Source organism: Oenanthe melanoleuca, chromosome 9 (assembly GCF_029582105.1).
Source record: "Oenanthe melanoleuca isolate GR-GAL-2019-014 chromosome 9, OMel1.0, whole genome shotgun sequence".
Taxonomy (NCBI): domain Eukaryota; kingdom Metazoa; phylum Chordata; class Aves; order Passeriformes; family Muscicapidae; genus Oenanthe; species Oenanthe melanoleuca.
Window position 1 is genome coordinate 18,886,344 of NC_079343.1, and position 25,576 is coordinate 18,911,919.

At 38.7% G+C, this 25,576-nt stretch overlaps 1 protein-coding gene across 4 annotated transcripts in view; it reads left to right on the forward strand.

Annotated features, from left to right (window-relative positions):
- The window catches only part of PIK3CA (phosphatidylinositol-4,5-bisphosphate 3-kinase catalytic subunit alpha), a 41,811-nt gene extending 18,967 nt beyond the window's left edge, over positions 1-22,844 (forward strand). For all 4 annotated transcript variants that reach the window (XM_056498660.1, XM_056498662.1, XM_056498659.1 and 1 more), the window contains exons 4-21: positions 375-625; positions 2,084-2,329; positions 3,146-3,231; positions 4,546-4,651; positions 5,714-5,866; positions 5,970-6,104; positions 7,694-7,818; positions 8,179-8,260; positions 8,718-8,882; positions 9,435-9,538; positions 10,234-10,405; positions 10,802-10,908; positions 11,395-11,516; positions 12,047-12,125; positions 12,949-13,119; positions 13,357-13,474; positions 13,642-13,793; positions 14,954-22,844. In XM_056498660.1, coding sequence (XP_056354635.1) covers positions 375-625; positions 2,084-2,329; positions 3,146-3,231; positions 4,546-4,651; positions 5,714-5,866; positions 5,970-6,104; positions 7,694-7,818; positions 8,179-8,260; positions 8,718-8,882; positions 9,435-9,538; positions 10,234-10,405; positions 10,802-10,908; positions 11,395-11,516; positions 12,047-12,125; positions 12,949-13,119; positions 13,357-13,474; positions 13,642-13,793; positions 14,954-15,224 — 2,645 coding nt within the window. In that variant the 3' untranslated portion in view covers positions 15,225-22,844. The remainder of the gene's footprint in view (positions 1-374; positions 626-2,083; positions 2,330-3,145; positions 3,232-4,545; positions 4,652-5,713; positions 5,867-5,969; positions 6,105-7,693; positions 7,819-8,178; positions 8,261-8,717; positions 8,883-9,434; positions 9,539-10,233; positions 10,406-10,801; positions 10,909-11,394; positions 11,517-12,046; positions 12,126-12,948; positions 13,120-13,356; positions 13,475-13,641; positions 13,794-14,953) is intronic.
- The last annotated feature ends 2,732 nt before the right edge of the window (positions 22,845-25,576 follow it).

Consider the following 25,576-nt stretch of genomic DNA (forward strand, 5'->3'; position numbering starts at 1 on the left):
ATGCTGAATCACTGAGTTACCTTGCTGTTCTCAAATATGAGAGAGTTACTGCTGTTTTTTGAAGGCCAAATAGTCAGTAGTATTCAGTCAGTTAGTAATAGTCAGTTAAAAATATTTTTAACCTCAGGACTAAAAGTTTGAATTTCCACTAGTCAAAAATAGCCCTAATGCATCTAGTTCCATGCAGAAATTATAAACCCTCTCTCAGTTTAGGCAATGAATCTTGTTTACATCTTCTTTTAATACTAAAAGCTAATATCTGTGTTGGGGAGGCATGGGAGTTGTATGGTTTGGGGGTTATTTTGGGTTGGTGCTTTTTGTTTGGAAACTGCATTGAAAATTATAGGCTTGACATTATTTTACATTTATTCCAGGGCAAATTATAGTGGTGATTTGGGTAATAGTCTCACCAAACAATGATAAGCAGAAATACACCCTAAAAATCAATCATGACTGTGTGCCTGAGCAAGTTATTGCTGAAGCAATTAGGAAGAAAACTCGAAGTATGTTGCTGTCATCTGAACAACTGAAACTTTGTGTCTTGGAGTACCAGGGCAAATATATTTTAAAAGTCTGTGGCTGTGATGAATACTTGCTAGAAAAATGTCCACTGAGCCAGTATAAGGTGAGTAACATAAAGGATTTCTTTTGGACTACACCAAAATAATGTGAATTTGTGGGGAGAAAATCAGTATTATGTCTGGCTTTTTCATTAGATTAATCCAAAACATAGGAAGTGACAATGTGTGTACAAATTGGATAATCCATGTGCTTCAGAAGGGAGAGGGGGGAGAAAAGGTAGTTTGAACTAGAATTTGTATCACTTGTGTAATTTTTCTTATTTGAATGTTTTCCTCTAATGTTAGTGCTAAATCAGAAATATCCTAGACTTTTGATGGCAAGAGATGAGCTATATTTGAATGTGCTGATGTAATAAAACAGGAAATTTGATGAGATTGTAAATGAAACAACCATTGCTACTGTAAATCCTGTCCTAAAGGGGTGGTAAAAGAGAAAACTATTTTTCTGTTATAACTTTATCATTATTTTAATAAGATAAAAAATGTAGACTTCCAGCACTACAGAAATCATTGTTGAGCCTTCCTTGTGTCTGTCTGCCCTTCACTGCCTGGGTTTGTTAGTACTGGGACTAGAGACAGAACATGGGACAGAAGAGCACCTGAGCAGCCCTCTCTGGAGCAGACAACACTATCCATAGATTTCCTGCCAGGCTGCTGCTGCTTCCTTTTGGAGGAATGTATTGTTGTAATAAACTGCTCCCATTCCTTTGGCTCAAATGGTTGACAGTCTGATCTTCAGAGCAGTGGAGGAGAGAAGGAGGGATCCTGAATAATGGGAAAAGTATCTCTGTACTCTGGGAGCTGGGAAACAAGTGCAGGCATACATGAATAATTTTGCAGAGTCATCTGAAGATCAAACACCAGACCTATTTGATCTAGCGTGGTTTCTTCAGAAGCATCTGGCCTGCCTTTGCTGTGCCCCAGCAGAGCTTGCTCATTAACTCCAGGCTGGACCTGTCCTAACACACTGTGTTTTGTGGTAGTGTTGCCAGATTAAATGCTCTCAGCACTCAGACCTGAATGGACAGGTGAAGTGTGTCAGGATCAGTCCTGAGCATAAGGTAATGAGCACAGCTGAACCAAGAATGAGTGTCTGCTGCTTACCTTGTTCTCCCTGCCTGGGACTGGCACTATCAGTCACCTGTGCTGCACTGCAGGCTGGTGCAGCCCTTGCTGTTCCAAAACATCTCAAGTGCTTCCAGGAGCAGCTCAAATGCATCTGCTCTGTGCTGAGGCTAAGGAGTTCTATAAGAAACTCAGCTGCTGGTTTTTTCAGCTCCCATCTCTCCAGTTCAGCCTTCCATTGGTGTAGATGTTCACATCTCCAAACCACGAGGTGTGGCTGTGTGACTCTACCCAACAACATGTTCAAGCTGCTGGATGCTGCACCTGCTATCACTATACAGGGTGTGCATGCAGGACATGACAGACTCTTTCACTCTTCCATCTCCCCAAGAGTGTAGGCTTTGAAAAGACACAGCATTTTGGTTGTTCCCTTGCAGTACATAAGGAGCTGCATCATGCTTGGCCGCATGCCCAACCTGATGCTGATGGCCAAGGAGAGCCTGTACACGCAGCTGCCCCTGGACACCTTCACCATGCCATCCTACTCCAGGCGCATCTCCACCGCCACGCCCTACATGAACGGAGAGGCCACCACCAAATCCCTCTGGACCATCAACAGTGCTCTCAGAATAAGGATCCTCTGTGCAACCTATGTAAATGTGAACATTAGAGACATAGACAAGGTATGGCATCACATGTGGCTTCTCAGCAGCTCATGGTTTACCTCCTGAGTGTTTTGTTTTGACATTGAAAAAGAGTTGTTATTTAACACGTTAGAAACTGATATCACTCTACTACTTAAGTTGGAGAACACACCCATGTTTTAGCATCTGGAAGCTTTTCTATGCTGTTTAACAAGTGTCATTTGTGGTAATTAGCTAAATATTCTGCCTGGTAGGAGCAGGACTCAAGTTTGCAGAGCACTTCAGCAGAGTATGTAATAGATAGAAAAAGAAACTCCATGTTGTTATCTGTCTTCTAAGTAGTTATGTTTAAGAATGTATTGCAGTAACTGAGAGTTCTTTTGGTGAGGACGTGCTGTCCCTGTTTATGAAAATAAAGGTGTGGGATGATAGGGGGCAAAAGGCAGATTTAGGGTTCAATTCCATTGAAGACAACCCTGACTGTCTTTCCTTGGAATTCCTTTCACAATACTTTGGCACAGGAAGTATTGAGAATAAATTCCAGCAGTGTTTTTTAGTGTTCAAGTTTGTTTTTCAAGTTTCAAGTTTTATTTGTATTTTTCAAGTTTTGCAATTAATGAGGAGAAAGACCAAAACACTTTTTCTAGAAGGATATGCTAAGAAACTGTGCTTTACACCCAACAGAGCATGAATTAATTTGGGGAGTGGTGGGGCTGTTTAGTTTTCAGTTTTGGTTTTGTTTTTCACTTGCTGAAAATGAAAGGATAATGTGTTGTAATCATGGTATGTGTTGACTGCAGTGAAAAATTTTGTTTATAGTAACATTTCAAAGACTAATATGGGTGTTGTTTCCAGATCTATGTTAGGACAGGTATCTACCATGGAGGTGAACCTTTGTGTGACAATGTGAATACTCAGAGGGTACCTTGTTCTAATCCCAGGTAAGATGAATACCTGAGTAACTGCAGAAAACTTGACGTTCAGGGCATCATAAATGATAGCACTGAAGGAGTAAAGTCTTGACATTACCTTACGTTTTTTAAAAATATATTACATAATCCTATATATGTAAAAATAGCATTAATTTAATTCTAACACAAGCATTTTGTCTTGCACATAACAGTATAGTATAGAATATATTTTCAGGATGTTTGACAAACCGTAAATATTACCTGGAAAAAATAAATCACCTGAATTTACAAGTGCAAGAATAAGTTTTATATGAGCATATATAAACATTAGAAACATCTTTTAGCCACCTGTTCTCGTAGCTTTAACTAATGAAGAGGTGTGAAATTTCAGCACCTGCTAAGATTAGATGCAAAGTATGTGTGCAGAAGTAATTCTTTGCTTGCATTTTCTGACTTCATGTCTTTAATAATAATTTTTGAAACTCTTGAGCTGATAGTTTAAGCTATTTTAGAGAAAATCTTGGAAAGGTGGTGAAGGTTATGCCTTGAAATCATGGATATGGTCACACAGATCTGCATTATATGAAATGAACATATGAAAAGTGATTAAAGCTTATCTGCCAATTTCTTTATTCTTAGAGTAGGGCTTTCACAGTTATTTCTTTGTAAAATTGCTTTCAGTAGCTACAGATACATTGAAAAATGAATGCTGTCCTTGGAAGCTGCTGTCTCTTTCAACTGAGAAAATTCTGTATGACAATCCGCTTAGGGGAAGAAACTGCATCAGAAGTTCCTCTTCAAAAGCACAGTTCTACCAACTGAGAGCTAAATTCTGCTTAGAGAAGTTCATGAAAACAAAATCAAACTATTCCTGTAGAACCAATCTGTGCTATTATTGCTATAGTAAATAGAAAAATATTTAGGAATATTGCATTGGATTTCCACGTTCTATCCCCATCTTGCAGATATCTTTTTATGTTCCAACAGTTCAAGTTTAGTTGGTTTTGAAAGCTCTTTTTCCCAGTTGCCTTTTTCCCCTGAAGGGAAAACTGTTTCATAAGCTAAACCTTACATCATTGTAGCATATATGCAAATCCATTATCTTTAGGTTGCAGGAATTGAACCTATCATGGCTTTTTAAACTGTTGGGGCTAGAAGGCCATTGGGGAAATTTCCATTCCCAGAAGCAGTGCATATGGTCAAATGCATACATGGGGACCCTTTTCCAGTAAGAGAGTGTGCTCTGTATGCAAATACACAGTTTAGGAATAGAACAAATGCCTTTTGGCTGAGTGAATGATGTCTCCTTTAACCTGGTTTAACTCTGCCTTTTGAATCCTGCAGATGGAATGAATGGCTGCTGTATGACATGTACATTCCTGATCTCCCACGTGCTGCTCGGCTCTGCCTCTCCATCTGCTCTGTTAAAGGCCGGAAGGGTGCTAAGGAGGTAAAATACCTCATGGTTTTATTGCACTAATCAGCCAAAGCTACTTAAATCGAGTTTGGGAAGATATTTGGTAAATGCTGTCTTGGCAATGAGTCTAAGTGCAATGTTTGATTTGAATCTGATTAAAATAGGGGTGTTTCTTTTCTTGTGGGTTTTTTTTTCGTGTTTGGAAATTAAATAACAAAAAAAAGCTCATCAGTTCAATCCTGTAAATCCTGCCTGTGCTGCAGTGCCAGACATGAAGATCAGTGTTAGTGTTTTGAGGTGGAAGTGCTTTTAAAATTAATTTTCAAAACCCATATTACTAAGCCATTTATTTTTAAAGGACAATATTTGTCCCTTTAGAGTTGAATTTTCAAGTAAAGAAATTTTGTATTCCTTTAGCATTTAATGCAAGATCTCAAACAGTAATTTTGAAGAATCCACATGCAACATTTAACTTTTAGCCAGCAACATCATTACATTGTGGGTTTGAGTGTGTGTCACAGGTAATATATAGATTGTTTGTCTACAAGCAGATCTGTGAACCTTACAGAATGATTTGGATTAGAAGACATCCTTAAAGATCATCCAGTTCCACCCCTCTTCCACTAGTCCAGGCTGTTCCAATCCAACCTGACCTTGAACATTTCCAGGAATGGGGCAGCCACAGCTTCTCTGGGCATCCTGTGCCAGTGTCTTGACTACCCTTATCATGTAAAACCATATTTCTTTTATCATATATAAAAATACTGGCCTCGAGTTTAAAACTGCTGCCCCTTGTTCTGTGACTACAGGACTTGGTAAAAAAATCTCTTTGTCAGAAAAACTTTCTCCATCTCCTGACTTATTCTGATGTGAGGAAGATATATGCATGTGTTTACAATTCTTTTAGTAGCATTTTGTTAAAGGGCTGCCATGACAGCCATCCATAGAAAAACATAGTACAGATTCCACAACTTGCTTTCTGCTAATCTGGGAATGTAACAACTTGATCTGGGGTAAAAATGTTATTTCTCCTGGCTTGCTCTGCAGTAATCCATAGATGACACTGAAGAAAATCATATTTTAATCTCTTTAAAGGAGCATTGTCCATTGGCTTGGGGAAATATAAACATGTTCGATTACACAGACACTCTGGTATCTGGGAAAATGGCTTTGAATCTTTGGGCAGTACCTCATGGGCTGGAGGATTTGTTGAATCCTATTGGTGTTACTGGATCAAATCCAAATAAGGTATTTGCATGCCAGCTTCCCCCTTAAGAGTACTTTTTCAAAATATGCTGTATTCTGGCTACTATCACTCAACAGAAAAGTAATTTGAATTCCCTTGACTTAGGAAACTCCATGCTTGGAGCTGGAATTTGATTGGTTTAGCAACCCTGTAAAGTTTCCAGATATGACAGTGATTGAAGAACATGCAAACTGGACAATTTCACGGGAACTGGGATTCAACTACAGCTATGCAGGGCAGGTAAGGCAAACTCCCCCTCCAGGATTAGCTATTCAAATATGAAAGTATTATTTACTACTTTTACTCAGTGCATCAAAACTTCTTTTTTTACATCCTTATTTATTGTAAAATCAAAAAATCAAATTTTTGTTGTGTGCTTGGTAAAATGGGCAATATATTCTCCTTTCTTTATATTACCAGTAAAGTGTCCTAATGCTTCACTGACCAGCCAAAACACTCCAAAGAGAAACTGTTTTACTCTGTTTTTGACATTTTTTAACCACTATTCGGGTGTTAAACTACTCAGTTTAACTTTTCAAAAGTTGCAATTATCCTTCAACAATGCTGTTTTTCTTTGTTGCAGCTTCATGTTTATAGTTAGACCTTCCTATGTAACCCAAAGGTTCTTAGAACTCTTTCCTTTCTGTTTTATGGGCTAGTTATGACCACAAGCACAGGGAATTTTAAGGGAATTGATGGACATATACATGGGTGTAGTCCTTGATTTCACTTTTTCCACAGACAGAACGGGTGCATTACAATTCACTTTTTGTGAGGTTTGGAGCTTTCTTCAAAGCACATTTTTGGATGATGAAAAGAAGTAAAAACAGAAAAGCAGTAAAGCTAAAAATGCTTTTTATTTAAAGCCAAGGCTGTGAAATTGGTTGGTGTGTTTTACATTTTCTTCTGGAGGCTGGTTCAAAGCCTTGGGTTTGCCCAAGAGAGCTCCATGGTCTGTGTGAATACCCTTTGGTGGGAGTTTGGCTGTACTGGAGAGCATGGAGGTGGCAGGGAGCTTCCAGAGTGGGAATTCTGGGGGTATTTATAGCAGTCCTGTCCCAGTGTATCCTGAACAGCAGGTTGTGGGCGTTAGATTTCTCTTGATACTCAGCAGGATGTCCATCACAGAGTAACATTTCTGCTGTTTCTGCTGTGACTAAGAGCTCTTAAAAATGCTTAAAGACAGTTGTCTTCTTGGTAAATAACATTCCCCAGCCTCTTACCTGGGCTTCTGTACTCTCAGCTCATTGTTTTGTTCCATCTGGCACAAAAAAAATATGGTGAGGAGGATAAACCCACTTCACAGACAATGTAGTTCTGTTTTCTGTGTTCTTTGGGGAATGTTGTACACTAATTGTGATTTAATGTTTTCCCTCTTCCTGTTACTCAGGTTTTCCTAAAATATTCGACCTCTTATTTACCTATTTTCATCCCTCATGTTCTGCCTTTTCAAGTTCTGAATTCTTTTCACTCCTTTCAGCATCCTTCAGCAATCTCAAGCTGGGGTCAGAAATGACCAGTCTCACTTTGTGCTGCATTGTGTCATTCATCAAATGTCAACTGCTGCTATTTCTCCACACAGCTGATTTAGTTGAAATGTGCCTCTTCCTGTGCCAGCAGTGACTAAAAGCAGTTGCAGAGATCAAAGGCCTAGTCTTTCATCTTCTTTCTAAATTTTAAGCTCTCAGTTGTAACAAGTGGATACAGCAAGATAGTACTGCATGACATAGCTGTAGTGATTGCTGTGCTGTTAAAATACTGTATTTCATGTGTGTGGTTTGGCAATAAAAGAGGTTGTGTGAGGGGCTAATGTGCCACTGTCTCTGCAGAGTAACAGAATAGCTCGGGACAGTGAATTAACAGAGAGTGACAAGGAGCAACTGCGAGCCATTTGTACCCGAGACCCTCTGTCTGAAATCACTGAGCAAGAGAAGGACTTCCTCTGGAGACACAGGTATTGCAAATCAAAAACCAAGCCAAAGGAAAACCCTTCTTGGCATAATCAAACTTCACACAATTCATTCCAAATTTGTCATGGGTTTTGCTCCCCTTTCTTCCATGCTGAGCAGTTGGTGTATTAGACAAGGCTTGTAAAGCATTCTGCATTGTGTGGTTTGGTTATAATCCTGTGGAGAAAAATAAGTTGTTGAATGAGTTCCCATTTTCCTTATTACTGCAGTTATACCTGCATGGTTGGATCCTTACAGCACCTTGCTGACACAGGAAGAGAAAGGTGCAAGGCTATGGGGACATAGTTGATGGCTATCAAAGCAAGAGTGTTATTTTGTACATACAAATTTTTCTTCTTTTGCAGACACTATTGTGTGAATACTCCAGAAATTCTACCCAAATTACTTTTGTCCGTCAAGTGGAATTCTAGAGATGAAGTGGCCCAGGTAACATAAAGCACTGAAGAAGTGTTAAGTTTTGAAGAAGCTTTAAAATATGCTATTTTAAAGAAAACTTCTGGAAGTTAAAAACATTATGTGTGGATGATACACTGAATGAATAGTTGGAGTTGCCACTATGATTGACAGGGTCTCTCATCCATAGTTCTTGTTCTTTAGCACAGTGTGGTCTTAAGGTTTCCTCTTTCTGGCATTACTTGAATTCCTGTTATGTTGCCAACTTGTCAATTACAGTTAAATGTGAGGTTTTGTTTTTATTCTTTTTAGAGTGGATAAAACAATAGTCAACTGGGAATAATACCAGATTGCTGATTGAGAGGTCCAGCAAGTAAACAGCTTCCACTCAGATGTAGTTTGTGTCTGACAGTGCCTTCTAATGGCTGAGTGTTACAGCTTCTTCCTGACCAGTGCAAAGGTGTAATGTGCTTGGCCTTCTTGCCCACAGATGTACTGTTTGGTGAAGGATTGGCCCTCAATCAAACCAGAGCAAGCCATGGAGCTCCTGGACTGCAATTACCCAGACCCCATGGTGCGAGCTTTTGCAGTTCGCTGTCTGGAGAAGTCCCTGACAGATGACAAACTGTCTCAGTACCTAATCCAGCTGGTACAGGTACTGAACATACTTTGACATGTTTGTTGTATGTATTCAGTGATCACAGAGGCTTAAAACACAGCAAAAGTTAAATTGTTGTGAAAAAGGGGTCGTCAAAAGTGTGTTTGCTTTGCGGATTATTTAGGAGATGAAATGTTAATTTTTCTGTAGTGCTGTGGTTTTGCTTGTTGGTACTAAATGTCAGAATTCTGCAGAGATGCAAAACAGTTCCACCAACTGGAACAGGCAGCTATTTCAGCTGTCCTAACATATGGGAAAGGATGAGCAGAAGCATCTTCTCAAAATTTTGAGCAAGTTGAGGCTAAAATATTTGGTAACAGTAAAGCAAGCATCAGATGGTAAGTTCCTGAAATAGAGGCAGCCAGTGCACAGTTGGCATATATTGTTCAAAGCCTAACACATGCAAATATTAATACCAAGATCAGTCATTCCAGAAAAATAATGTAAAACACGGATGGCTTTTTATTTAATTGCCTTAAATCTGTATATTGTTCATAGAAATAATAACTGCATCTGATTTTTTAACATTTTCTCTTTATCCTTAACTAGGTTCTGAAGTATGAGCAGTATTTAGATAATCAGCTTGTGAGATTTTTACTCAAGAAGGCACTGACCAATCAAAGGATAGGACACTTCTTCTTTTGGCATTTAAAGTAAGTCTGTTATCATTTTAAGGGGTGGTGGTCTTCCTGTTAGAAACAATTAGTTGTTCTAAAGGTTTGACATAATAAATGTCCTTTTTTAGAAAAATATTACCACTTAAAATAAAGATTGGGTTATATCGATTAAGAGTTTGAATACATAGTTTGGTGATGGAAATCATGCCTTGCAGTTTCAAAAGCTACTTAATAGTACTTAGACTTGTACTTCTTTTTATCTAATGCTGTTTATTCTAAAAACAAGGCAGTCTGAGACTGCTGAAAGCCGCCCATATTGTTACCTGCCTGACGCCATTTCCAGAAAACTTTACAAATATATGAGAACTAAAGAAAGTCACCCAATTCAACAAGGTAAAGCTTTGAAAAAGACTAGTAAAAACTTTATTTTACTTCCTTATTAAAGGCTCCTTACAGAGCTTGATAGCTCAGTCTGCAACATATTGGGCTGTATTTAGAGGTCACCTAAAAATTCTTTTCTAAGCTGGTGTAATCAGACCAGAAATAGAAGCAAGGTATCTTTGTTGTGCTCTCAGTTTTTTACTTGCCTTGGTGTCATCAAGGATAAGGGAGGGAATTGTTTGAGAGAATGTATTTTAGGACTGTATGAAGATGTCACAAGTACAGCTTCATTTTTGGTACCTCTAAGTAGTCTTGTCTCTAAGCTCTAACTGTTCTTCCTCCCTGTGTAGGTCTGAAATGCACAACAAAACTGTCAGTCAGAGGTTTGGTTTACTTCTGGAGTCCTACTGTCGAGCATGTGGAATGTACCTGAAGCACCTGAGCAGGCAGGTGGAGGCCATGGAGAAGTTGATTAACCTCACAGATATTCTCAAGCAGGAAAAAAAGGATGAGACCCAGAAGGTATCAAAAGCTGTCCTTATATCAAATCTGCTGCTGTTGTTCCACAGGAATTAATTAGAACTGTTCTGTTTGATCAACGAGGAAAATGTTAATGCTAATTTCAGTAGGTGGTATGTTTTCTGGGGAGTTGCAGTATTTTCTGTGCAATGCCATTGTTTAGCTCTCCAGGCAATAGAAAGTTATAATTATATATAAATATAATATATATATAGATATATAGTTATGTTATATATAAATATATAATATAAAGTTAAATGTTTAAATTTGTGTAACGTGTAGCTGGGCTGTACTTACATCAAAACTATGCAAAACCATGCTTGAAAACCAAAGCTAAAACCTGATACCTTCATTTACATGTAAAGAGTGTTCTCAGACCTGAATGTGTTTATTTATCAGGTACAGATGAAGTTTCTTGTAGAACAAATGAGACGGCCAGATTTTATGGATGCTTTGCAAGGTTTTATCTCTCCTCTTAATCCTGCACATCAGCTGGGAAACCTTCGGTACTGTATCCCTTAAGTAAATGTTTAGTAATGGTAATAATAACAGTGTTGAGGTTGACTGTTAACTTAGTAAATGTCAGCATCTTCAAAGTGCACTGAACAGAATTTGTAGCAGAGTAATCCATAAAGAGTAGAGTGATTTCAATCTAATGGTTTAACAAATCAGGGAACAACATGACCTTTAGTTGTTCCTTTAAGGTGCCAGGAACTGCAGTCCTTTTTCCAGTTGTCAGGAGCTCATATTGCCAAAGGAATATTTACAATATTCCCTTACAACACAACTCTACTGTTGGTCTTAGCAAATAGTTAACATAGCACTTACTAATTTAAGTTTGAGTCTGAAAGTAAAAATGGTGGATTGTCAGTTATCTTTGCATCTTTAATTTGGTGCTAGTTCAGATCAAAACAGGGAGAACTTGCAGTATAAGAGAAACATAGTATAAGAATCAAATTATGCCTATTTCATAGAAATCTTATCTCTTTTAGGCTTGAGGAGTGCAGGATAATGTCATCTGCAAAAAGGCCGCTGTGGTTGAACTGGGAAAACCCAGATATTATGTCTGAATTGTTATTTCAGAACAATGAGATAATATTTAAAAATGGAGATGGTAAGGAAAGATAAGTGTAATTCAAAAGCTAAATACCTCTTTATTTTCCTAACCTTTTAATTAGTGTTTTTTGTAAGCTTATAACGTTTATGTATTTTCTTTAAAAAAATCAGCTAAGTAAAGCCATTTTCTTTTCCAGAACAATTAAGCATAGACAAATAAGTATTTATCTCAGTCAAGTACAAATTTTATATGTTCTAAGATGGACAGTCTGTCAAGGTGAAATACAATACTATTTAATATTTGTTCTCTTTTTTTGTAAATGTCTTCAGGATATTACAGATTTGTAAACTGTGATTCCATTGTCCTGGTTTTAGTGTATGTTTTTAAAATCACAAGTTTATATTCATTTTTTACTATTTAAAACCTGCTTTTTGCTACTGAGGGAACAAAACCTGCACTAAACTATGCAAACCTCATTACTTTTAGGTGTATTTAGACATAGTTTTTGGGGGGGAAAAGAAAGTGAGATCTAACCAAATGTTCTAGTGTTACAAAATTTGCAAATTTAATGTGTCTGACTATTTCAGACTTGCGTCAGGACATGCTGACACTTCAGATAATTCGAATTATGGAAAACATCTGGCAAAATCAGGGTCTTGATCTTCGGTAAGCTTCAGAGGTCATTCCCAAGTAATGCTGATCTTATTGGTTTGTTCCCAGAGATTGCTTCTGCTTTCCCAAGAGTAATAAATGAAATGCTATAAATAGACATTTTTGTGCATGTTAGAGCAATATTTAATTTTTTGGTTGACTAAACTACTGGATTTTATAAACATAAGATCATATTTGAAAAATACTTAATTCTCATTCAAGTGGGTCTGAGTGAGCTACATACAAGGAATGGATACAAGAGCTAAAGCAGAGTAGTCACACTGAGGCCAAGTGATTGAGTCTGTAGGCCTGGCTTTGAACAAGGTACCAAACCCTCAGCCCTGCTGAGCAGTGACTCTTTGTAGTTGTTATCTTCACTTCAGTCCACACAGTAGATATTGCCCAGTGTGAGCTTCTCCACCTGCAGACAGTCTGTGGGTGCAGCAGCTTCTGCAGGGCATTCAGGATGAACTGTTCTGCTTCTGGAAAACCAATCCTAGTCAGTTTGCACCTTCCAGTTTGTGTTTGCTGTGTGGTACATTTTTAGGTGGGAACAAAGGAGCTGTCTGTGCACTGTCTGGAAACCCCCAGTTTTCATTTCCTTATCTAGACAAAAGGACCTGTTGGTCTGTGTTATCTCTCATGGGTCACAGTTTTGTCTCCAGTGCTGTAATAGAATTAGGCCTTTGTCCAAGAGTGGTTTGCAGAATGGATACAGTTCCCCATGTCTTAAAGAGTAGCCAGATAATCTGCAAAAATACATCCTCTCCCACCTCTTGCCACCATTCTCTATAAAGGAAAAAAAAAAAAAATTCAACAATGAGCCTTTGTCTTTCAGGATGCTGCCTTATGGCTGTTTGTCCATCGGTGACTGTGTGGGACTCATCGAGGTGGTGAGGAGCTCTCACACCATCATGCAGATTCAGTGTAAAGGAGGCTTAAAAGGAGCACTGCAGTTCAACAGCCATACATTGCACCAGTGGCTCAAGGACAAGAACAAAGGAGACATGTGAGATTCCCTATCACCTGTTTTTCTTGGCCAGATGCTTCTTTTTGATGGAAACTTCAGGAGAACTAAAGTTCATCAAGTGGGAGATTATGTCCATAATTATGTCCATCTGGTTTTGTTTTTTGTTTTCTTTTTTACCTCTCCTTCTTTGCCTGGTAGCTCTTTTGCAAAAGAAAAATGTTCACTTCTGTGTTATTAGAATACCTGAGGAAAGTGTCTCCTTTTTTGTTTGAATAGGTATGATGCAGCTATTGACCTGTTTACACGTTCTTGTGCTGGCTACTGTGTTGCCACCTTTATCCTGGGCATTGGTGACCGCCACAACAGCAACATCATGGTCAAAGATGATGGACAAGTAAGAGATGTTTTTCTAAAATCATACCCTAAGGTCATCCTCACTTTGGTATGAGTTTGTTTTGGGGGAAAAAAATCTATCTGAATTATAAGTAAATGATCAATTTTATTGTGACTTCATTTAAACACGGAATTATTAATCTTAAAATACCCTTCTGTCTTTCCAAGCTGTTTCACATTGACTTTGGGCACTTCCTCGATCACAAGAAGAAAAAATTTGGTTACAAAAGAGAGCGTGTGCCATTTGTCTTAACACAAGACTTCTTAATAGTGATTAGTAAAGGAGCCCAAGAATGTACCAAAACGAGGGAGTTTGAAAGGTGAGCTTTCTTTGAAGCATTTAACCTCCAGAGTGTTTTGTACCTAAAATGCACATTACTACTGGTGGCCTTTAATATTTAGACCTTTTAACTGAACAGTAGTATTTTAGTTTACTTGCAGTGGGTATGTTCTAGTTCTTCAGTTGAAGATCAGCCATCACTTGTAAGTCAGTGGGTAATCTTAGCACTGACATGATCTTTTGTCCATGAAATCTCACTTGAGATTTGCAGCGTTAGTATACATGTGAATAAAGATGGTAATTTTTCAAACATCTGAAATTTCTTTGACTTTACACTTAAAATACTCATGAGATGGCAGAACTGCAGCTACTGAGAATTCTGAAATGTAGGGTGTTGTGTGCATCAGAGCTTTGCTTGCCATTCAGCCATACTTCTCTCTCCTGTAGCTGCTCTGATATCAGCCTTTCAGCTCGCCTGTGTAGTTTGTGACAATGGCCAGAACCTGCTGAGCAAGAACTTTAAAATAATAACAGTAAAGAAATAAATCTGTTGCTGTAGTCATTTTTAATATCTCTTTCCAGCAGTCCAGTTTTTGAGAGGTTTCAATTTTAACCTTAATTTCAATATGTTGATGGCAATTTTGAATTGTAGTGTCAGTCTGAACACTGCAGTGAGGCTTTTTTTGCATTTTTTCCCTTAACCTGGGTATTTCTTATCCAGTGTGATATAATGAATGCCCTGTTTTCAGTGCATTCTTCAGAGTCCCTGAGGAGTAACAGCTGCTGCCCCCATAAAACTACAGGAGAAATGCAACTCTGAAGATAGCCAGGAAAACACTGATTTTAGCAGTGTATCAGGAAATGTCTTTTGAAATCTGAAATATTAGCAGCAGTGACAAAAATGGCCCTGTGAGCTCATATAAATTCGTGTTGAAAAGCTGCATAAATTGCAAATGGGGTTTAAGACTGGAAAGCCTGTCTTTGGATGTTGTGTTAGTCTGATCACTATTAATCCTTACACAAACGAAGATAAACTAAGTAGGAAAATGAATGCATCTTCTCAGCTACATTTTGGTGTTCTTACTAGACTAAGACTGCTTTTTTAATGTCTGGTTACTTGTAAAACTGTTTTGGGGCTGAAGCAGCAATATGCATTTAGCAGAGAAATACACTGAGCTTTTTTCCCCTGGTCTCTTCCAGGTTCCAGGAGATGTGTTATAAGGCTTACCTAGCAATTCGGCAGCATGCCAATCTCTTCATCAATCTTTTCTCCATGATGCTTGGCTCAGGAATGCCAGAACTGCAGTCCTTCGATGATATTGCTTACATTCGAAAGACCCTTGCATTGGACAAAACTGAGCAGGAGGCTCTTGAGTACTTCATGAAGCAAATGAATGATGCTCACCATGGTGGCTGGACAACAAAAATGGACTGGATCTTCCACACAATAAAGCAACACGCTTTGAACTGAACTAACAGCAAAGAAAACAAGAACTGATACCCCACTCGTGGGTACTGCACTGTTAATACCCGTTAGCAGCAAAGACTGGTTGCATAGGAATTGCACAAACCATGAACAACATTAGAATTTATGGCAAGAAAAGAGATGAATTGTTCGGACAGCTGTTGGAAAATAATGTAAAACAGGGTTTCAGATAGCACTAAAATTATAAACTTCAAAAATTAAGCTTTAGTACGATGTGTGCAGGGACCTCGACAAATTAGAGATGGGCAATCATCAAGTGTGTGAAGTTTAACAAGGGCAAGTGCCAGATTCTGCACCTGGAATGGGGCAATCCTGGTTGTGTGTATGGACTGGGGAGTGAGAGGCTGGGCAGCAGCTGCAGAAAGGGACCTGGGGGTCCTGGGCGATGGCAAGTTGAACATGAGCCAGCAGTGCCAGGGGGGCCATCCCTGTCCTGGTGGCATCAGGCACAGCACCACCAGCTGGGCAAGGGAGGGGATTGGCCCACTCTGTTTTGCACTGGGGCAGCCTCACCTTTAATATTGTGGGCAGTTTGGGTGCCACAATTTAAAAAAATCATTAAGCTATTAGAGAGTGTCCAAAGGAGGGCCACAAGGATGGTGAAGGGTCTGGAGGGGAAGCTGTATGAGGAGCAGCTGAGGTCACTTAGTTGGTCCAGTCTGGAGAAGAGGAAACTGAGCTCAGACCTCATTGGGCTCTGCAGCTTCTTCCTGAGGGGAAGTGGAGGGGCAGACACCAATCTCTTCTCTCTGATGACCAGTGACAGGACTTGAGGAAATGGCATGGAGCTGAGTCAGGGGAGGTTTAGGTTGGACATTAGGAAAAGGTTTTTCACCGAGAGGGTGGTTGGGCACTGAACAGGCTCCCAGGGAAGTGGTCACAGCCCCAAGCCTGACAGAGTTCAAGGAGTGTTTGGACAATGCTTTCAGGCACAGGCTGTCACTCCTGGGGTGTCCTGTGCAGGGCCAGGGGTTGGACTCAATGATCCTTGTGGGTCCCTTCCAACTGAGCACATTCTATGATTTGGGATTCATGTTATGCCTTAAGCTCAAAAAGGTGAACTTGGAAGAATGTTTGCTTTTCTCATTTGATAGGATAAATTAGAAGAAAAAATAAAATAGTGCTAGTGCAAATGTAAAAGTCCATCACATCTTACCTTAGATCTGGTACAGGGATAGAGACTGCTGGATTGGGAAGAATGGAAAGAGAATTCAAGTGATAGCAGATACTTGAATGCAGCATAGTTTAAAGGGAAGGAGTTTGAAGCTCAAAGATCTAAAAACAGTAGTGAGAGGACAGTGCCTTTTAAATGTTCTCAGAGGCATTAATATTTGTGGGGTTTGGGTGGCCCTTCGATTTCTGGGTCCGTCATCTGCACAGTTTCTGAAAGCAGTAGGAAAGAAGCCCACTCAATATGGTGTTTCTTCTGCTCAGTATTTCTAGGGGTGCAATTCATACTTTCACAAAGAAACTCCCTATCATCCCCAAAAACTGACTAACCTGGAAATTGAATGGTCAGAATTGGGTTTAGTGCAACAGAGAGCTGTAGTGTTCATCTTAGGTTTGCTTTAATCTAACTTGAACTGAATAGATTTTTTTCATACATGTTTTCCAGAACCTAAAGAAAGGTGAGTTATTAAAATTATTGAAAGATTATTTTTTTATAAAGGCTATTTATATAATAGGAACTATTATTAATATATATTCTTTATTTACATGATTTGTCCAATATTAACTCTCTTAATTTTGCAACCCAGTTCTATCTGTCCAAGATTCCCGTTTTCATTAACGTCACTAAAGGTGACCAGACATAGTCCTAGGACCAAATTCAGCCCTAGTGAAAGAGGACACAAGTACCAGTGAAGTAGTGGGAATGCACCCACTAAAGCCAGAGGTGAACTTGGCCTAAGTCTCTAAAAAATTTTGGGAATTACTCTTTACATTACTGAAGTGATATAGTGGCTGTTCCAAGAGCGCTCATTTAAACCTTCAAAATTTGGGTCTACCATTTCTCCTCTTTCTTCCTCCTTTGGAAGTGTTTGTTGAATCCAGTAAGATATATCAGAAATAGCAATTTAGATTCTCAATATGATCAATAATTAGCAGTTCAGCAGACAGATATGTTGGCTAGCTCAAAGCATGTGGAGTTACCAAGCATTTTATAGCTTTGTCTGTTTTGTGCGTGTGTGTAATATATATTTGTAAATCTAGTTGTTGTCCTTTAACACAATTACAATGTGTGCAATCAATGAAACTGGCACCATGTTTTGAGACTGTTCAGAGTACCAAGGATTTCAGATTGCCCTTATGCACAACTTCAGGTAGGACTGTTTTTCTAATTCCTAAACAGGTTTTTTTAAAGTTAGTGAAGCCCATAATAGTTCTGCGGGTGATGTTCACCCTAACATTTTAAACTTGCTAGATTGGCAGCACTTGAATTCCAAAGGTTTGGGGCTTTTGGGGGTTCAGCTTGTTCACTTGCAGACACGCACCAAGGTGCCACTCAGAAAGTGCAATACCACGTGTAATATAAAATATGCTGACAGTTGGTGTTAGATTAGAATATAAGCATATAAATAAACTGTACTTTGTGCAGGCTGTACTGATGGGGTAATGAGTGGTTGGCTTCATTCAGCAAATTGTAATATATTAAAAATGTGCAATCAATTACGTTATGAAAGACTTTGGGGATTGTAAAGCCAAGGCTTTGGTGTTTCAAGACACTTTCAAAGTCAGGATCCTGCAGCTGATTACTGCACACATGGATACTTGATGTTGTGGGGGGAAGACCTGGTTTTGTGAAAGCTATAGAAGCTCCAAGAATAGTATGGGAAATGTGAAGTTTTATTTCCTTAGTTCTATGAAATATTTTGGAGTAGTTGAATAGACTTCCCATTGCTCTTTTTATTGACTGTTACATATTCCTTTTTGTTCATATTAATATTTTAACTCCTGCTGAGCTTGGTTGTACTTTCTAGAGCAAAATTACCCTTGTATCTATAACACACAATAATGGTTTAGCTCTTAAACTGGGTTAGTTTCAGTTTAAGTTTAGTTCACAAAAATCTGAAACCCTGTTGGCTACAATTCTTAATATAACTGAGTAAAACTGTTGCACAGACATCACATTAGGTGCTATATTATCCATATTTATCTGATTTTGAAACAATGCTTTACCTCGTTTATGCAAGAAATGGTCAGCCTTTTCCAGCCTGGGTGAAAAGATCACCTCACATTTATTGGATGTTATGAGGCCAAATTTGTTTGTACTTTGCTCCTTCCTAGCCCTTCTGTAAATATGAGTGTAAATGTCTTTCAGTTCAAGCACAGTATTCTGCACCCTTTTTGCTCAGACAGAGGTATGAGGAGTCAGGCTCTGTTTCCAGCAGTTACTGCAATTAAATCTTATGCATAAGCTGCAGAAATTATTATGAGAATCACATAGTAAAAGAAAGGAAACTTCAGAGTGATACAGACATAATACAGTTCGGGGTAATTGTAGCCTTTCAACAAATTTTTTTAAAAAGCAGAAGCTCCTGGGCTTTAACCAGTTTTTTGCATAACCAGGATGGGCATTTGAAAAACATTCTGCCAGTGTTTCACAGAAAACAACAATCCTTTTCTCAGCTTCAAAGTGTAGAACCCTAATTACTGTATCCTGTCACGGCAGTTCCGTGCTGATGTAACTTCACTGAGGATAGTGGAGGCACTGTTTGCTAACCCTGGTGGAAATGAGTGGATGTCATCTGCTCTCAGTATCAGGAAGAAGATCTGCTTACAGACCATGAAAGCACTTGTAACTGAGTCCTAGATTTTTACAGAAATAGCTTGGAATTTGGCTTATTTTTAATTATTCCCACTTCACGGAGATTGGAAAATGCTTCCTTTGTTCTGGTAATCCACTGCACAAAATACTAAAGTAGTTTATTTTGGGCTTGAAGTGCATCTGGGCTCCTTGCTCCTGCAGAACTTCCTTGTAAGACTGCCAGAGCAAGGAGCCCAGTGCTGGGCCATGTGTTTTATCAAAAAGCATTAGGAAATGGTGTTTTAGCAAAATAAAATTTAAAACCAGTAACTTTTTCAGCTGTGAAACTGTGTTTGATGTAAAGACAGAACAGGCTGCTGCATATTAGTTTTACTTAGAATTACATTCATTGCTTTCCTAAACATAGCAGAAAAAGTACCTGTACTATTTATATATGCATACTTCTTTGTCTGAAAGGGTGCATTAGTAGTTTTTTCATAGGTGAAACAGACTTCCAGTATAATTTTATATTTTTTTTAAAAGGCTTTTAAATAAAACCAAAATTTTAAGTGGTTTGGCATCTTGTGGAAAAGATATGAACCTACATATTGAGGGCAATATAGAAATTACCAAGTTTGTAAGAACTTTCTTTGTGATGACCCTGCTGATGGTGGTTTGGCGAGTTGTTTGTGGGTTTTTATGCCAACTTTCCTTTTTCTGTAAAGTATTAAATGCCCTTCAGTGGTCAGTAGCCCGTGTTTGTTGACAATATGAAGGTATTGTCTTTGCTTTGTCATATAACTGGCATGTTCAAATATCTATTCTTACTAGTAATTATGAATTCCTCCTGTTTTGCATGTCTGTACAGGTTGCAGACCTGGGCTGGACCCATTCAAAAAACAAATACCAGAAAAGCCACTTGAAATTACAATTTTTATTGATGTCTTTGACATCTTGAAAATACTTCAAGTTAATGAAAGTGGTGTGGTATTACAGAAAGAATTGTAAATTGCTGCTTCCAGTTTTTTTTTTAACTTCTTTCACCTGTTTTTGTTTTACTTGAATGGAAGAACCACACTTATTTTTTAAAAACACTATATAGCTGTGGATGTTGTTGCAGATTGTTGAATCCAAATTTAATTTTGCAATACATGTTTCATACAAATAATGAATTTGCATCTTTTATTTTGTGCTGGAAGTTGTCTCAGTTTAGGAAGGGCTCTATCTGTCCAAAGCGATGTGTAGCTCACCACCCCTGCAGCTAATGTTGGTTTGGGGTTTTTCTTTGTTTAATTTTACTTTATTTTTTACAGATATTTTAATGAAGGGAAGCCAACTGGAAACTGGCTGTAGAAGTTGAAGTTCTCTATTTGCATATTCTAACCAAACCTATAGGTGCTCTGCTCTTTGAGAAATTCTGATTTCATTTTATGCTGATATAACACTTCATCAGAATTACTCTGGATTCACAACAGCATATGAAATTCCAGATTATTTATTCCTATGATTCAGTATGAAAGGTTCTTATAAGGAGAGGAATGTTTAGTAGCAGCCCAGTTAAACACTCAATAATTTTATTTTGAAATAGTCTTTATTAACAAAGTAGCCCTTTCAGATCTCCTAAAGCACAGCAATCTTGTCTACAGTTTGTTTCATCCTTGACACTTCAGTATTTTTGCTCCTTGCTAGCCTAAATGTTTCCTCTTTCTACTCTTTTGTAGCATACAGACTTGTTGAACCCACACTCAGGAATAACCATTGTTCTTCATTTGCCATACAGTGTTCTGGACTTCTGAGCTTTATGGGATAGACTCTGAAAAGTCTGAGGTCTTTCAGTGTTAGTGCTCCTGACTCTAAGCCAGAGGTGAATCCCTCTGTCCCTTCTCTTCTCTCTGCAACACCCCTCTGGGACATGCCCAGAGCATAAGAACATCATAAAATATTTGTAAGAGAAGATCAATTGAAGCAATGTTCTGCCTGTACTTTGAAGTTAGTGTCCCCACTGGTTTGTGTAAATGTGTTTTAAGTGTCCTTACTGTCACTTCTGTATGTGATGAAATACTCCTGCGGCAGAAGGAAGGCAAAAATACACTATTCTGTCTTGATTCTTTTTGAAATTCTGGTGCCTGATTCCCAGTAGTTATTAAACTGCTTCAGGAGCCATTCAGTTCAGTGTAACTGCATCCATTTATTAGACTCCTGTTCCAGTCATAGAATTAATCACAGCTAAACCTGACTTAATTGTATTGCTGAATTTCCTGAAAGCCTAATTCAGGCAGAAGCCGGTTTTTTTCAAGAATCTTTATGTCTGTTGTAGGTTAGTTAATTCCTGTGAGCCAAAATACGGATATTCATGCTTGGAATCTCATTCTGCCTTGTTTCTTTAACTGTTTTTAATCTATTTTCAGGCTTTATTAATAATATTCTATATCCTGAATTATCAACTGCCCCAGGCTTTCCAGAATTGTCTTACTGTTTCATTTGGGGCTGGCAAAACAAAATGAATAGATTAATCTTCTTGTCTTATAGCAGCTGTGGTCCAAATTCTTCATTTCTCATGTGAAGATAAATGTGTAATTTATTATCTGGGAGTATCATCCTTTCTCTTTGTCCCCTTGCACCTCTTCAAGTTTTAACTGTGAATATCCACTACACTATCAAAATCTCCTTCCTTGGTGGAGAAAAGGGCTTTAAATATATTATGTCTACAGTCTGAAGTCCTGGATTCTTGGGCTTGAAATTTTGTAAGTATTGTTGTCATTGTAAATGGCAACACAACTGCAGAATTTTCTCAGAACCATTGAGGCTGGCAAAGACCTTTGAAGTTCATTTAACTCAGGCACCCTGTTCAATGCAGGGTCAGCAGTACAACAGGATGCCCAGGACATTGTCTAGCTGGGTATAGAGTCTGTCTGAGAAAGAGGAATCCACAGTTAATTTCTTTTCATAATGTTTATATGAAATATCTTCTATGTCATTACCTGATATCCTTTCAGAGGGCACTGAGAAAAGCCCTGCCTGTCTTTATTCCTCCCTATCAAGTATTTATGTACATTGACCAGATCCCCCTGGGCTTTCTCTTTGACCAGGATACTGATCCCAGCCCTGTCAGCCTCCTCTCCTGTCCATCACCTTTAGCCTTCGTGGACCCATTCCAGTACATCCACGCCAGGTTCATACTGGGAACCCCAGTGCTCCAGGTGTGGCCTCACCAGTGCTGAGCAGAGGGCAGGGGGAGGGCTCACCTCCCTTGACCTGCTTTTCCTCAGGCAGCCCAGGATCCTGTTGGCATTTTGGGTAAATAGAGCCCAGGAGGGTGTCAGCTCTTGATGCTTCTGTGTGACTTCACTGAAGCTTGGAGTAGTTACCTGGCTGCATCAAAGGGAAAGTAAAAACCCTGCCAGTGTTTCAGTTACCTTTTAAAAATGAGACAATTACCTTTGAAATAACCACTACTGGGGCAGGGGGGATGTTGCCATGTGTGTGTCATTCTGTGATAAAGGTCTGTGGTAAACTAGGTAGAAAGCAAGACATTTTTAGTAATAATGGGCCAAAAAGTATTTAAAATGCAGCAAGATGCATGTGTTGTCATACTGAGAATACTCTTGCAGTACTTCAAATAAAAAACCTACAATCCCTTTTTTAACCCTTCTGCTGTGCTACTCAAGTAACAAAAGTTTGGCCTATGATACTTATTGTAGTTCATGTTCATGGGAAACTGTAAAAAGTCTGCTTTTTATTTATCTTCGCGGTCTGTATCATGCTGTTTATTAAAAAAACTACTTTTGTTTGGTTTTTATCACACTTTTGAGTGTTAATGTATATACTAACAACTAAATTAAAATGATATGGTTGGTACACTTGTGAATTCTGAAGCAAGAATTTAAGGAATATTCAATCTTGGTGTGAGATGTGGTGTTGCAACTCTGCCTTTGAAAAAGGCTAGAAGAAATGAAAAGGAAATTGCATATCTCAGTTAATTAGGGGGGAACAGAAATAGAATTTGCATTATTTAGGAGTGAAAAGTCCAATATGCATGTGGCATTTGTTCTTGTAAATGCTGATCCTCAAAATAAGTAATTTTATTTTAGTTTTAGACGTGGGCTGTAAAAAGCTGTGACAAGAAAGATGGTGTTATTGAAGTGTTTCAGCTGGATGGTTTACAGTCCCTGCTAAATCAATCTGGTTTTGAAAAATATGCTTCATGCTTTCATTACCAAAATTATAATTTTAAAAAGCAAGCAAACAAACAAACAAGGTTATATTTTGTATCCAATACTAATTTTGAAAGAGTGACAAACATATTTGGGGGAATTACTCACTGGCAGTATAAGAGCATGAGGCTGCAAAGGAATTCTTTCTGTGGACATGTTGGCCTACTTTGGACTCCAGTTGCTAACAAACTTGGAAGGATTTGAGTTCTCTTCTGAGGATTTGACTTTTTTTTTTTTTGAGGGATGAGGCAAGTGTCAGGGTTTTTAATCAGGCCCCTTCAAAACGTTTTCAGTCAGCTCTAAACTTTATACACTGGTCAGCTCTGTTTCAGGTCACACTGCCCAGCTTTGAGAAGGGCTGTGCTCCAGCAGGTGCTCAGTCTGTGCTGGACAAACTCTCTAATAAAAGATGGACATCATCATCCTTACATTTATTTTGAAGCTTCAACAGAGCTCTGGTCTAAAAAGTATTGCTGGGGGGGTTTGGAGCTAGCTACTTCAGTAACCTGAACTAAACAGGTTAAACTTGTGTTTATTATACATAAGGTGAGTTTTACCTTTTCCTAATAACTATGAAATGGTTGAGTGGCTACAACTATGTGTTACTTACACAGGATATTCAGGATAAGAGGATCATCAGCTCTTGTTCAAATACAAATTTTAGATTTACTGCCATTTAGTGACAGGGTGTGATTTTTTGGTAATTCTAAGTCCAAACAAAAAAAAAATCACAGAAAATTTGCAAAATAATGCTGGTGAAACAAGAAAGATTTGCAATGGGCAGTTTGGTTTAGCACAGGAATCTCAGTAAGCCCTCCTGATTTTATGCTTAGAATCACTCTGTTTTCCACCCTGCCTTGGAAAGACTCAATCTAGTCTGAACCCATGTAACAAAAGAGCAAAGAACCTGATGCTAGACAACTCAAGTAACCTCCCACATGTCCTTTTAAACACTAACAAATCTGCCTCATGAAGGTTATCCTCCTGAGCTATGCTAACTGCTTTCCTTGAAGAAAGGGTTTTCTTCATGCTTATTTTGGTCAGGATACATCCCCACTAATTGAAATGAGCATCACCTATGTTGCCCATTTAAACAAGAATGTGAATGTCACATAGGCTTTGCTGTATTTTCAGTTGGAATGTGTTCTGAGTGATTAAAACCTCACCCAAAGCTCTCTCAACATCCCCAGCACGTGCTGGTTTAGAAAACAAGACTCATTTAGGCTTTTCTGTCTAAAGCATTGATAGCTCTGTTTGATGCATGAGACTTTGAACTGGAGCTGCAGCTTCAAAGATGATTCTCCTCAGATGTTTTTCTTTCACTTGAAGCCTTGTCTTTTTTATCTCACATAAGTGGTGTTGGGCTGTGCTGCTTTGGGTGGAGAATGAATCAGTCAAAAGGTACAGAAGATGCTTTGGTCCACCTCAGTTTGCCTCGCAAGCAGGACTGAGTTCAAAGCAAAGGCTTGGGCTTGGGTTTGGCTTTTTTTTCTCTCCGTTTGCCATGTGTGGATTTTAGGTTCTCATCACTGCCCTCCGCTGGGAACTGGGGAAAGTGCTTTCCTGGAACACTTGCACGGAAAACATTTTGGTGAATAGAGGGACAAGTATGTGTGCATCCGCCCATTTGGTGGCTGTAGCCAATTTATGAGACTTTTAACACAAGCTGTCCCGGGGAAACCTCAGGAAACCTCAGCAACCATGGCTGGAATAAAAAGAGAAAAAACTGAGCTGGGAGACCAGGATCTTGTTTGATTGGCAACTCAGTGCAGGAGATTGTAGGCACACATTTATTTCATGTCTGAGGGCTCAGCAGTGTGCCAACAAAGGGACAGCTTTAGTTCTGTTTTGCTGCTTACCACCAAAACTCCTTTATAATCAGAGGATGAACTCTTTCCATCTAACTCTAAGCAAATCACATTATGCTAAAGGCACATTTCCAGCCCCAGGACAAAGGCTAAAGGTAGGATTTTATAGACAGAGTAAGTCCAGTTTCATCTGCCAGATAATTAATAAAACTAAGGCCAGAAGCAGGGTACAGTTTCTTTTTTAACTAATCTGTGGAGCAACACCTTTAGGGATACTGTGGATTCTCTGCTAACTCAAAACTTTTTTTTAGAACTAGATAAATCCAGGCTAAGCCAGAGCAAAACAATTCAATGAATCAAACACTTAGCAAAATTCCATAGGTCACTTTAAGTCATTGAAATAAGGGACTGTAGTGGCCTCCCTCATACCTTCAAAATTAATGAGGTATTTTTTAAAAATAGTAAGATGATGTTTGAAGTGCTCTGCTTTGTGAATCAACACAATTTTGGTACCTTTTCCTTTGGCATGATAAAAAGTGAAGATGAAATCAGCAAAAAGGGATGTGATTA